This window comes from Vicugna pacos, chromosome 16 (assembly GCF_048564905.1).
Source record: "Vicugna pacos chromosome 16, VicPac4, whole genome shotgun sequence".
NCBI lineage: Eukaryota > Metazoa > Chordata > Mammalia > Artiodactyla > Camelidae > Vicugna > Vicugna pacos.
The window spans coordinates 48,205,811-48,218,873 of record NC_133002.1 but is presented as its reverse complement, the minus strand read 5'-3'; the positions used below and the strand labels follow the sequence as shown (position 1 = coordinate 48,218,873).

Genomic DNA, 13,063 nt, shown 5'->3' with positions numbered 1-13,063 from the left:
TACTGTCATTCTGTCCTCTGTTTAATGAGAAGGAGGGAGATGCAGAGCCTCTGTGGGGAGGGCTGTGATTATCCCCAAAGAGTCAGGTGAGGGGTAAAAGTAGAGGAGAGCTCTGTTCAATATGTTCTAATTAATTCAGAGGGAAAGAACACCTCTAGTGGTAATTTTTTTAAATCTATTATTTTAATAAATCTATGCCTATGTTATTTTTAAAATCTGGGCCTACGTGTCCCTCCAGTGAAGGCCCCTTTTGGTCAAGTTCTGTTATGATTCATTTATGTGAAACTTAGTTACTTGAAACACAGCAAGTATCTGGTGTCCCTGTGATTTTTAAAATACCTCTTTTTTTCCCCTAGTGTCCTTATATACATTTGACAAAGCCAAACAGTGTATCGGCACGATGACCATCGAGATTGACTTCCTGCAGAAAAAAAGCATTGACTCCAACCCTTATGACACCGATAAGATGGCGGCAGAGTTCATTCAGCAGTTCAACAACCAGGCCTTCTCGGTGGGGCAGCAGGTGGGTTCACCTCTCCTTCATTTCTTTCCTCAAGGCATAGACGCGTTCTGATCTCCTCGGTTGTCTGAAGGTAATTCGACTTTTAAAACCTGAGAAGAACTTTGCATATGAATAGGTATATCTAAGATGAGTGATTAAAAAGTGAGGGTGGTATTATTTGCTGAACCTCTAGCAGGCTGTTCAGAGTAATTCCAAAGTAGCTTTTAGGTTGCAGTGTCACACATAATCACAGCAGCGTTTCTCTCTGCATAGTCGGTAACACTGCAGACATTCGTGTCTCAAATTTCTTCCTTTTTATTGTGGGACATTTATTTTGTCTCTAGATGTCTCTTTTACTGACAAATTTGTATAGAAAAGTAATTCTTAACTTTTTTGGGTATGAACTTCTTTGAGAATCTTAAGAAAATTATATATATATGTACACACAAACACACACACTCATATATTCAGCTTTTTTCATGGAACTTTTGAAATTTCAGATTTTTTCTTGAAAATATTGTTTATGTTGCTCCCTTTTGGACTTCAGTTAATATGTTGTTTAACCTCCTAGGAAGAAATTCTGTTCTTTTAAAATTTTTTAAATTTTACTTTAAAAAATGTATGGGTTCATAAATTGCTGTTTGTTTGTACACATAATCGTTGCTTTTTTGACCTTACTTACCTTTGCTCTTCCTCTGTGACTTATCTTAATCATGCCTACCTCCTTCCTCCTACCATAGCTTCCTAGCGGCTGTTCTCAAAGTGTGATCCAGAGACCCCTAGGGGTCCCTGAGGCCCTTTGAGGGGTTTGTGAAGTCAAAACTATTTTTATAATAATATCAAGATGTTATGTGCCCTTTTCCTCTTATTCTGTCACAAGCATAGTACGGTGGAGTTATGCAGACTACGTGATACGTGCTAGCATAGCACGTTGACTGCTGAAGCAGACATGAGGGGCCAGCAGTCTTCCATTAAGCAAGACATTAAAGAGATCTGCAAAAGTGTCATGATGCCATTCTTCCCACTTCCTGTAGAGTTTGGTACCTAGCAAATACTCAGTAAATGTTAGTTCCTTTTCTTCTCATTGGCTGGTTTGCCTGGGAAGATTTGAGAGGGATGCATAGGAGAAAGCTGCTTGCCTGCATTTGGAAAGCACTGGTGATGATGTGAAAATCAATCTATCATGTCATGAAGTGATTTCCCTCCCTCCCCCTTACTTTCTACATAGCTTGTGTTTAGCTTCAATGAAAAACTTTTTGGCTTACTGGTAAAGGACATTGAAGCCATGGATCCTAGCATCCTGAAGGGAGAGCCTGCGACAGGTAAAAGACAGAAGGTATGTTTAATTTCTAATAACCTTTATGATGTGTATTGTGCAAATTCATCTAATTTTCCCAGCTATTCTCTTCCTTGGTGATTTCTTTCATGTTACATACTCTTTCTTTTAACATAGGAGAGAGAAAAAAATTGCTTTTCTATCCAGCATAGTTATTAGAATATAGTGCAAAATATACTTATTTACAGATCTAATACCAATTTGAAATTTGTAAATGTAATCCTGGTTGATGTGGTGATATTTGTTGTAAATGAATAATAATAATAAGACAGGTATTATCGAAAGATATATGCATTGAAATGAAGTAGGAATAGTAGAAGGTAGTTATGTTAAAAGTAAATGTAACTTAGCTGATAGTTTAGAAAATTTGCTTTGCTCAGAGAGACCTCATTTCCCCTTTGTTTTTGGAAACCTTGCTTTGAAAAGTCCAGAAGTCTGCTATTAGACTAACTACTAATTATTGTCTTTCTCTATAGATTGAAGTAGGACTGGTTGTTGGAAACAGTCAAGTTGCTTTTGAAAAAGCAGAAAATTCATCACTCAATCTTATTGGTAAGATTTACAGCTTTTAGAAGATTCTGAATAAAGTGGGACTGTCACTGTATTGTATGTGACTCAGCTACAGTGATTTTCAAGTGAATAGGGACACCTCTCGGGAAGGCTTATCACAGAATTGTGGAGTATTTTATATCTGTCAGATGTGCTGATGTAGAAAAAAATTGTAAACCTTTACTAGATCAGCATTGTCTAAAAAAAAAAAAAGTAACATGAGCCACATATATCATTTTTAATTTCCCAGTAACTACACTAAAAATAAGGGGAAAGCTGCAGATAAAATTAATTTTTAAACTTTTAATATTGAGATGTAAATTCAGCTTTACAGAAGATTTACAAAAAAATAGTTTAGAAAGTTCGTGTGTACCCTTCACCAGCCTCCTCTGAAGTTACATCTAAAATAACAATAGTACAGTTGCCAAAACTAAATTAACATGGTTACATTGCTGCTAACTAAACTACAGACTTGATTTGGATTTCACCCATTTTTTCCACCATGGGCTTTTTCTGTTCCAGGATCTGACTCAGGATCCCACATCGTGTTCAGTGGTTTAGTCTCCATGCTTTCTTGTCTCTGACAGTTCCTCAGACTTTCACTGTCTTTCACAACCTTGAGAACTGGTCAGTTATGTTGTAGAATGTCCCTCGGCTGGTTGTGTGTTAAATGTGATAAGAACATCACTTCAGTTGGTGATTGAGTTAAATGATGAAGGTGCAGGTTAAAGAGAATCTTCCAACAGATTCAGAGTTCAGTCCTACTCCCGCACGTTAGCCCTACTCTTGTTATTTTAAAATAATGCAGATTGGTCTCTAAAAATAGTAACTCATCAGAACAATGATGCCATTAACTGTATGGTAATTCTTATTTTTGGCTGCTTTAACTATGTTGGTGTCTACTCTAGTAACAAGGCAGAGGATTTTCAATGGTTGCACACCATTATATCCAAAGTTATTTAACATCTAATGTGTAGCCTTTTTTCTTGATCCATAAATTATCATTCCTCCCTTGTTTTTCCTTAATTATAAAATAAAATATTTTATAAAATTTGGATAGACACTCAAAAACAACTCACACAACCTAAATTTAAAAATCTGATTGTAATTTGTACTGTTTTATAACTTGTTTCTTTTGCTTAACATATTTCAAGCATCTTAAGAAATAAACTTTACAATATAATTTAATCACTGTATATATTTTATGGATGTAAGATATATCATAATCTCCTATTATTGATCTAATACATTTCTGAAGTGATTTCTTTGTATATTATATTGTATACACATTTTTGTTAAGGCGTATTATCCCAAGAAAGTTACATGACTCTCATACAGTGTGGATATTTCCAAGTAATACATGCAAACGTGTGATAGTTTTTTTTTTTTTTTCCATTTGGAAAATAAAATTGTGTAGGGATTTAGTGTGCAGTAAATTTGGCCACGAGAGGGCAGTAGAGTGTAAGAAAAAAATTTTTGTAACTTCTTAAGGGAAATGTCTCGAAAACTCTTAACCATAAAATTACCACCTAGGATAAACTTTTTCTAATGTGACCTTTTCTTCCCTAATTAAAAAAAATTACTTTATTACTTTCTTTTTTTTGCTTGTAGTAGAATATACCAAGGCATTTTTATTCTTTGTGCTTGAGATAGTGAATGTGGTTCTCTTGAATTACTTTAGGGGGCACTATGACATTTAAGTTAGATCATTTTCATCTTTGCCAATGAATTTGAAAACATGAATTTTGAAATCATTAATGACTTTAGGATGATTTTAGACTTTTGTGTGCAAATGAGTAAAAAGAAAATAAGACATCAGACTTAGTGCTTCAGGCTGAAGGGTTATAGTCCCAATTATAAGCTTAGTCTAGATGAATATATGTATTTTTAAACCTTGCCTCAGGAACCTTGAGGGACTGCTAGATTTCAGTTGCATTTCTGGCAGCAAGTGTTGTCTTCATCAGGTTATGCCCATAATACTCCTTCTAATCAACCAAGTTAGTTAACTTGGTTAGGATTAGAGGTTAAGACCAAACTCCATGGATTGATTACAAATGGACTGTAAGCATGAGTTGAGCTAGTCACTTTGAAAGTGTTTCACTGACCCTAAATGGAGATGAGACAAGTAGTGAACATAGTAAAACTCATCCTTATTAGAAAATCAGCTGAGAACATGTTGTCCATCTTTGGATAAGGGTAGCTTCTCTGTTCACTGAGGATGCTCAGGGAGTTGTCTTTTTACCCTTAGTGATGAAGTTCTTGTCCCACTTGATTATCTTTGTTTGACACAGGCAAAGCCAAAACCAAGGAGAATCGCCAGTCTATCATCAATCCTGACTGGAACTTTGAAAAAATGGGAATAGGAGGTCTGGACAAGGAATTTTCAGATATTTTTCGACGAGCATTTGCTTCCCGAGTATTTCCTCCAGAGATTGTGGAACAGATGGGTGAGTTTTAAAAGGGAAATTTGATTAAAATCTTGTATTGTTTAAAAAAAAGGATGTGATGAAGTCTGTTTTCAATAATGTTTAGAAATTATTTTTCAGACCTGTCAAAGTATTTTTCTGTTTAAACTTCTTAAAAAAAAAGTTTTCTAAAAATTTTTTTGAAGTATTAGAACTTTTAAAGTTACATTTTAATTTTATTTGTGGTTGCTCTGTCTTATTTATTTATTCAAGTATGTTTTTCCTATAGAACATATTTAGAAATTACATTTTTAAAATTTATTTATGATTTTTTTATACGGCGTATTTAGAAATTTCACCTGACTCTAAAGATTCACTGTGGGTCAGATTTATCCTGCTGAATAGTCAGTATCTATTAGACTGCAGGCATTGTTCTAAAATTAGCTGTTGCTTCTTTTTATTTTACTGTTGTATTACGCAGTTAGTACATCTTCATACCTAGTAAATGGATATTTGGCATGTTTTAAATTTGTCCAAAAGGACAAATGCAGGATATACATTGGAATTTCCATATTGCATACAAAGAAATGCACTAGTCATTTATCACCTTTTTCTTGAAGGTTTATTTAATTTATCTGTGTGTGAAATGGTTTTATTTGCCCTAGTGGAAATGCTGTCATGACTGTTTTCATATCCATATCATAGGTTGGGTTGGAATGTGAGCAGCGGAATATCTGAGAAAGGAATTTATAACATAACAGCCTCTGCCAGACTATTAGTATTAAAAACAGTATCCAAAAAAAGTGGAGGGAATACAAATATACTACTCCCCTCACCTCCATCATCCTTTATCTTTAAATTGCTACTGGGAGATAAAAGTAAATTTATTCCTCATGGTGGGGATGAGAACTACTTTCTAGGCACTAAGTGCTTGGTTCTGTCAGCCTCTATTGTTGGTAGCTTTTCTGCCTGGGCGCTCACTCTGATGAATTACAGGCGCAGCACACACCTGTTCACTGCTAAAGGTCGAGTTTGGAATTGGATTAAGAGAAAATGACAGAGACCCTCATCACCTGAGTTTTAAACGCCTTGAAATGGCAATAACATGCTTTTTTTTATCTAAAAGATACAAAGGCCAAGTCCATAAAAAACAGAATTTTAATTTGGAAAATAGTAAAAAATGTAGTTGTTCACTGTCTTGGTAATATGTATTTTGAGGCACAAAAAGTCCATAAAGCTTTTTAATCAAGAAATGGAAATATTGTTTAAATATATTTTGGGTACAAGCTGAGAGAACAGGGTGATTCCAAATATTCTGAGTTATTCTTGTGGAATATTTTTATTAGTTTTAAAGACTCAGCCCTGTGCAGAACGAGTCTAATGTTTCCTTGAACGTGTATACTCTCCAGCCAGTAAGGAGAAAAATAACTGCTTCTGTAAGTTATATCTTTATATTATAAATATTTTTCTCATGGCTTAGAAGCTATTGAGGATTCAATTATTCAGATACTAGTTTCCTTTTTGTACATTATCCAAACCCTGCTCATTAGGGCCTCTGTATGAGGCTGAGAAAATAATGCATAAAAGAATAAACTCATTTCAGTCAGCTTGTGATTTTGACAATTGTTGAAGAGTTTGAAGTTCAATCAGAACAAATTTGGGATTTCTGAGTGAATTTAATCTGTTTCTGCATCCACGTGGAAATTAGTTGAATTATACAGTATGCTTTTTGTTGTTGTTAATGTGCTTTTTGACGAAGGGCCATTTATTTCCGTTTTGTTTGTGAGTACTATTATCCAGAACCTTTTTTATGGATTTATTTTTCTAATATTTTTACACTGATTTAGTTAGGCATAAATGAGTTCTTTTTTTAAAGTATTTTTTCTCTTTATGGCGTTTTGCCATCAAGAAACGTGTTACCAGTATGATTTAAGAGACAGTAAGTCTAAAGGTACTTTGGCTTTTCAGCTGAATTGGAAGACTTTTTTTATTTTGAAGGAAGATTCGGTGTCCTTATGCTACTTTTTTATGGTAAATGGCTGAAAAATAATTCTCTTGCTGTGCACGTGTCATTCCTTATTTTCCATTGGAGGCTTCTTTTTTCCTTTGAATTTCGGGGGAATTACATAGTAGAATACTTCATTGCACTCTAAGTACAGTATGGTTATAAAGTTCTCACTAGGCTTTGGTAAAGGTATATAAAAGTACAAATTGCTACATTAAGTAGAATATAAAATAACATTGCATGGGTCCTCTTTATATATACTCTATGTTCTTTTACCGTGCCATGTGGGAACAAAATTGGCTGAAACTTTTCCTCACACTTTGTTAATTAAATAAATAAACCTGTATGTTAGTAGGATCTCATTGGACACTGGGTATGATAGGTTAAATCAATTCAGGTGGGAAAAAAATAGTGATTAGAAAAGAATAATTTATGTAGGTTATGGGGCTGTTTTGTTTTAAGCAGAGAACATTTTTACTTTTGGCTTGAGACCAAATCATTGTCTTTACCATGGAGTCTAGAGTTATGTCTGCTTTGTAAACAGGAATCTTAACTAAATGGACTTTTTTGCCTATATATCAAAGTTGCAAGTTCACAAAGTGATAAATTTAGAATTCTCTTCTGTCATTGTGTTTATGAGACTGATAATTATGCTTGTAGGTAATACAGTTCTTTCCTTTTGCTTGTAAAACTTCATGTTGCATTTCAAAATTGCAAATATAGTTTAGATATATACAGAATGTTGCCACCAAGATGTAGGAAGACTAAAGAACCAGAGGTACACAATTATACAGAAAAATTAGGGATCAGACAAGGTAATACACATGAAATAAAGTGTCCTAGAGTTTCCAAATGTTAGTTTCTCTCTTGAAGTACTTTCAAGTGTATAGTATACACCTTCCTGTTCTTGCTACTATATTTTCATAGAATTAAAATCAAGGAAGGCCTTAAAGGGGAAAAGAAGTCACATTCAGCCCTACAGACAATGAAGAAAGGTCACATGTAGAAGTGGGAAAAGGGATTACTTTGGGGGAATATCAGTTTAGACTTTTGTTGTTGTTTCAATCTGTATAACTATTTACTTTATCCTGGTCTGGAGCAGTTGGACTCACCCAGACCCACACGGGGTGGCTCTTCCTTGAAAGCATTACCAAAGAAAACTAGACCTGTACCTTGCACTTAGCAGATTCCCAACAGCTGTTTAGTTAGAATGCCCTCCACCCGCCACCATGGAACCTGTTTGGTTAGGAAAGACCTTAAATCCTTACTCTGTGGGATACCAGAAGCACCTTTTGGGTTCCAGGATAGAACTGTGGGCATCAAAAACCAGCATGTGGAAGAATCGGTGAATAAACTCAGCAGTCCTTGTGCATACTTGGGTGTCAGCCGAATATACATAATACTCCCATTCAGACATTTACCACATTGATCCCCTTGCCTGCAGTTTGGTGAGAGTCTCTGGATAAATGATTGATTGATTACCTCAGTTCTTATTACAGCTCTTTTGTTGGAAAAGGTAGAGTTTCTACAAAGAAACTTCATTTTTTCCGGCATCCCTGGCAATTACATCTAAACTGTAAATGTCAGAGCAAAAACAACAGCAACAAATCCTTTTCAAAGGACAGTGGAATCATTATTAAAGAATTACCGTCTGTTAATGTCATTTTAGGACCAGGTTCACATGTATCCAAGGAAAGGGGCTTTGGCAGAAGTTACCCGTTTTAGAGCTAGAAGGAAAAGGGTGTAGGGACTTGAGGCCTCAGGCCTCACCCTGCCTTTGGGTGGACCGATACCTAGCAGGCGTCCAGGCTGCCGGGTGCGGAGGAAAGCTACTGGTTACGGTCCTCTGCCTCCTTTCTTTGAAACTAAGACTGTGTTCTTTTTGGTCCCTTTTTCTATGCTTCCCTCTCTAAGCCCATTTTCAACCTGTATTTTTAAGGTTTCTTCTGAAATTCTAGAGGAAAGCAACTCTTTTCCGATATCACAAGTGAAACTGCAGTTACACTCCGAAGTAGAGCTGCTGAGAAGATAAGGAGCCTTTCAGTCACATGCAGACATCTTTCACATGCTAAGAACAGTGCAAATAAAATACAGCGGAAGAAAGGGCGCTAAGGTTTTGTACATGCCACATTTGGGAGAGAGGGAGTTCTTGCTAAGATTAACATAAACACTGACACTTTTAAAATGCATTTTCACACCCCCACTCATGAGGAGAGATTGCAATTTAAATGGGGGTTAAGACATCTAGCCGAACTCCAGGGCTCTGTAAAAGGAACCCTAAGGCTAAAGAGCTTATCTGAAATTTGAAAAAAAGAAGAAAAAAAAAAATGAAGCTTTCTGACATTCATCTTTTCTCCTTGTATTAGTCATAACTTGCTTTTCAGCTATATTTTAGATTTTGAATGCCAACCTGACATCTGTTCAAGTCTGCTTGTAATTTATTAGGAAAGGAAAAGAAAGCAATTGCCCACTAGTTAGAGATGCAAAAACTTCCACCTTCTGCTTTTCCACAAAGTACTTATAGATAATGCTTGAATATAAAGAATGTAATAATTTACTAATTCTAACTTCAGGTTGGGGAATTTTTCTTTTCTTTTCTTTTAATTAGAAGAAGAAAATGGCTTATGACCATGTGATTTCCAAAACCTCTAGAGCAGGATTTAGAGATTAAAGAAGACACCCTGAAAAAATACTGTGGGGGCCTTTTTAGAAACTGAAGAATTTAACGTTGAATTAATTTTTCCATTGGTTTTAATTTTTCAAGTTTAATTTACTTACATTTGAATAGAAATCATGTAGTTGTGCTTCTCTTTCAGAGTCAAACTGTGTAAATTCAGTTGGCATTTAAAACATTTATTTATAAACAGACTTCTAGAACTGTTTCTTTCTTTTGGAGAGATGGAGCTGTCTGTAGAGTTCCCAGTAGGTTAGATGTGCTGGCAACTACAGTTGAGTTACTTACAAAATCCACACGCGGGTCACAACCAAGTTGAAGTCTTAAGTTTGGACCAAAATGTCCACCAGGAAGAAAATGATTACAGAAACTGTGCAACATCCTCCCATCCCCATTATGGAGTAGACTAAAGCAGATCTGAAAATGATGTAGCTCTAAATGCACAGATGTGTTTATTTTAATTTAAAAAACTAAATGCATTACAAAAGTCCATATGGACACACATTTAATTGAAAAAAATTGCTTCTGTGAATGGGAAGTTAGGATGGGAAATACAGGGAGATTTTTGTTTTTTTTACTCTGTGTACCTATGACTCTGAATATTTAACTGTGATTATATTTTTACTTGTGTAATTGAAAAACAAGCAGATAGTATCACAAGCTGTTTCTGTCTCGTGGTGGCTCCCCTGTCAGCACAGCCCAGGAGCAGGGGAACAGGTGTGTCCCTCTGTCTTCATGAAGTTTCTGTGGATGAGAAGAGCTCGGGGGTAAGGCCTGCATTTTGAGGGCTTTGGTGGCAGCTCCTTACAGAGCGTGGGCTGAAGTGCCTGTCCTTTTTCTACTGGAAGATAAAAACAGTTTCTTGATGTAAAACAAACTACTTCCTGCCATTACTTTTGCATTATAGTAATGGGTACAAGCAGTTTGTATCCCCTCCAAACCGTCACAACATTTGCATCCAAGCCTTGAAGCAGCCATGGAAGCATTAGCGAGGAAAGTGGGAGAAGGGTGACTTGAAGGAGAGCAGAGTTTCTGACATGTGGGCGGCTGTGCTTGAATTTGTTCAGTCTTCAACCTTTCCACTGAGGAATCTAACTTCATGCAACTCCTAAAGTGAAACAGCTGAGGTTTTTTTTTTGTTTTACTCCGTATTTAGGTTGGTGATGATGGTGTTAGCTAATACTTATATAGGACCAGGCACTCTTCTAATTGCTTTACATGTATAACTTACTTAATCCTCACAACCTTATGAGGTCGGTGCTGTATTGTTCCCCATCTTATGAAGAAGGAAACTGAATCTCAGAGAGGTTGAATAACTGGTCCCGGACATTTAGCTAGTAAGCGGTTGAGTTAGATTTGAACCCGGGCAGCTTGGCCTCAGAGTCCATGTCATTAACTCTTATATTGTTCTTCTTTTGGGAAAGTCCATCATGTAAAACCAGTAAGATGGGCTTTCTCAGTCCCTCTTCTTGGGGACTACTGAGGTGGTCTTTGAGGGGATTAGAACCAAGGGTTTTTCAACTGTGGCACCATTGCCATTTGGGGCCGGATAATTATTTTGCGTGGGCTGCTGGCTGTCCTGTGTGTCATAGGATGTCTAGGAGCATCGCTGGCGTCCACCCACTAGATGCCAGGTAGCTCTCCCCATCCCAACCCTAGTGGTGACAACCAGAAATATTTCCACATGTTGCCAAAGGTCCCCTGGGGGCAGAATCACCCTTGGTTGACAACCACTTGAATCCAGTACAGGCGTCTGGCTCCTTCTCTTTACAGATGCAGAAACTATGGCCGCAGGTCACTAAGCACAGGCAGGCAGGCCGAGGCACAAGTCACAGGCAGAACTAGGACTAGAACTTGGTTCTCCTCATTCAGGAATCCTTAAAGGAGGAGAAGGAAGTGACTTACCAAGTTTGTACAGCTAGTAGGTGGCAGAGCTGGGATGGGAAATCGGGATGCCTGGTTCCAGAGTCTGTATTCTGAACTGCCTCTCCGGACATTGAAGAGATGAAGCTAAGAATCAAGTAATCAATGAAGTGCTGAATTTTATGTCAGAGTATATCCTATGCTGAATACATGTAAGTTCCATGTTTGCCTGCCTTCCTGTCTAATTCTCGAAGAAATTTACAAAGCTTTCCATGTATACAAAGGTTGTGAGAACTTAGACATGATAGGTTTGCAGGAGCAGGGGCTGAAAAGGAAGAGAGGACTTGCTAAAACATTGAAGATCTGTAGGTCTAGCCTCACCCCCTACCATTTCCTATACACACTTATAAATGACAGCCTTAGCACTCAGAAATTATCCAGTACTTTAGTGGTTTGGCAGAATTCTACATACTGAGTATATGTAGAGATAGTTAATAACTGCAGAAATCTGACCTTTGCATTTAAATATCAGACAAGAGAACTGTTTAAACTCTTCTGGCCTCTTTTCCTCTGCTAAAGAGTTAAACTGCCTCCTCCTCCTCCTTCCTCTTCATCATCCTCCTTTTCGTCTCCTTCTCCTCCTCTTTATTGCCCTTCTCCTCCTCTTACCCTCCCCATCCCCGCTTTTCTTCTCCTTCCCTTTCTTCTTTTTAAGATTATAGGCATTTTCGAAAATCTCAGATTTATAAGTGCTTAATATATGAGAGTGAATGAGCTCTCTGAGACACTAAGGTTTATAAGTAAACTACTTTTCTGGAAACCTGATACATTCAAATTATCATGAGCTCAAGAAGCATAAAGAGTTGGTGGTAGGACTGCGGTGTGTAATACCTGATAACTCCAGTCCACTTTCTTCCTGTGTTTTGGGGCACCTATTGTAGCATAAGACAGGAGGGAAATGGTTGCTATAGGTGTGTCAGAGGCTATGTCTTAAGTGAAGTGTCAACTTAGAGATGGCACCTAAATGTTATAACAAATCAAATAATCATTTAGAAGTTTAACAACATAACCTAGCAAGTGATATCAAAAGCCAGTAGGTGATAAAGTGCCAAAACAAGTGGTATTAGATGATAAGTCCTTTAGGAATTTTAAGAGAGAAGATCACAGAAGACTTCATGGAGGAGCCAGAGTTTGACTGAGAGCTTAAGCGCTGAGTGGTTTTGGATAGAAGGAGGGGAAGGAATCGCTGTCCCTATCCTGGGAAGAGTGACAGACTAGACAAGGTATGGAATTCACAACTTTGACCAGTGAGGCAGGGCTGCTGTTGGGAAGAAGCAGGAAATGAGGTTTAAAAGTTAGTTTGGGTGAGTAGTGTCCATGTGACCTTCCAGACTGACTCAGGCGCTTCTCTTACATTTCCCCTGCACCTTGTATATACTTAGACCATAGCTCTGTTCTTAATGCCTTATCATTACTTGTTTGTATTACACTTGTATGGAAGAGTTTCTCAACCTTGGCATTTTTGACGTTTTGGGCTTGATAATTCTTTGTTGTGGGCAGACTGCCCTGTTCTTGTAGAATGTTTAGCAGCATCTCTGGCCTCTTGTCCACTCAGTGCCAGTATCTCCTTCCTTCCCACTATGTGACAATCAAAAATGTCTCCCCTGAGTGGCAGAATAGCCCTGTGTTGCAAACCTGCATTGAAGGCAGAACTGTAATGGCTTTTTAG

At 37.2% G+C, this 13,063-nt stretch overlaps 1 protein-coding gene across 1 annotated transcript in view; it reads left to right on the top strand.

The window, feature by feature from the left end:
- Positions 1-13,063, top strand: part of NSF (N-ethylmaleimide sensitive factor, vesicle fusing ATPase) — a 131,868-nt gene that overhangs the window by 33,845 nt on the left and 84,960 nt on the right. Inside the window, exons 5-8 of the mRNA XM_072939341.1 lie at positions 357-523; positions 1,731-1,838; positions 2,315-2,390; positions 4,679-4,834. Of these exons, the coding sequence (XP_072795442.1) occupies positions 357-523; positions 1,731-1,838; positions 2,315-2,390; positions 4,679-4,834 (507 nt within the window). The remainder of the gene's footprint in view (positions 1-356; positions 524-1,730; positions 1,839-2,314; positions 2,391-4,678; positions 4,835-13,063) is intronic.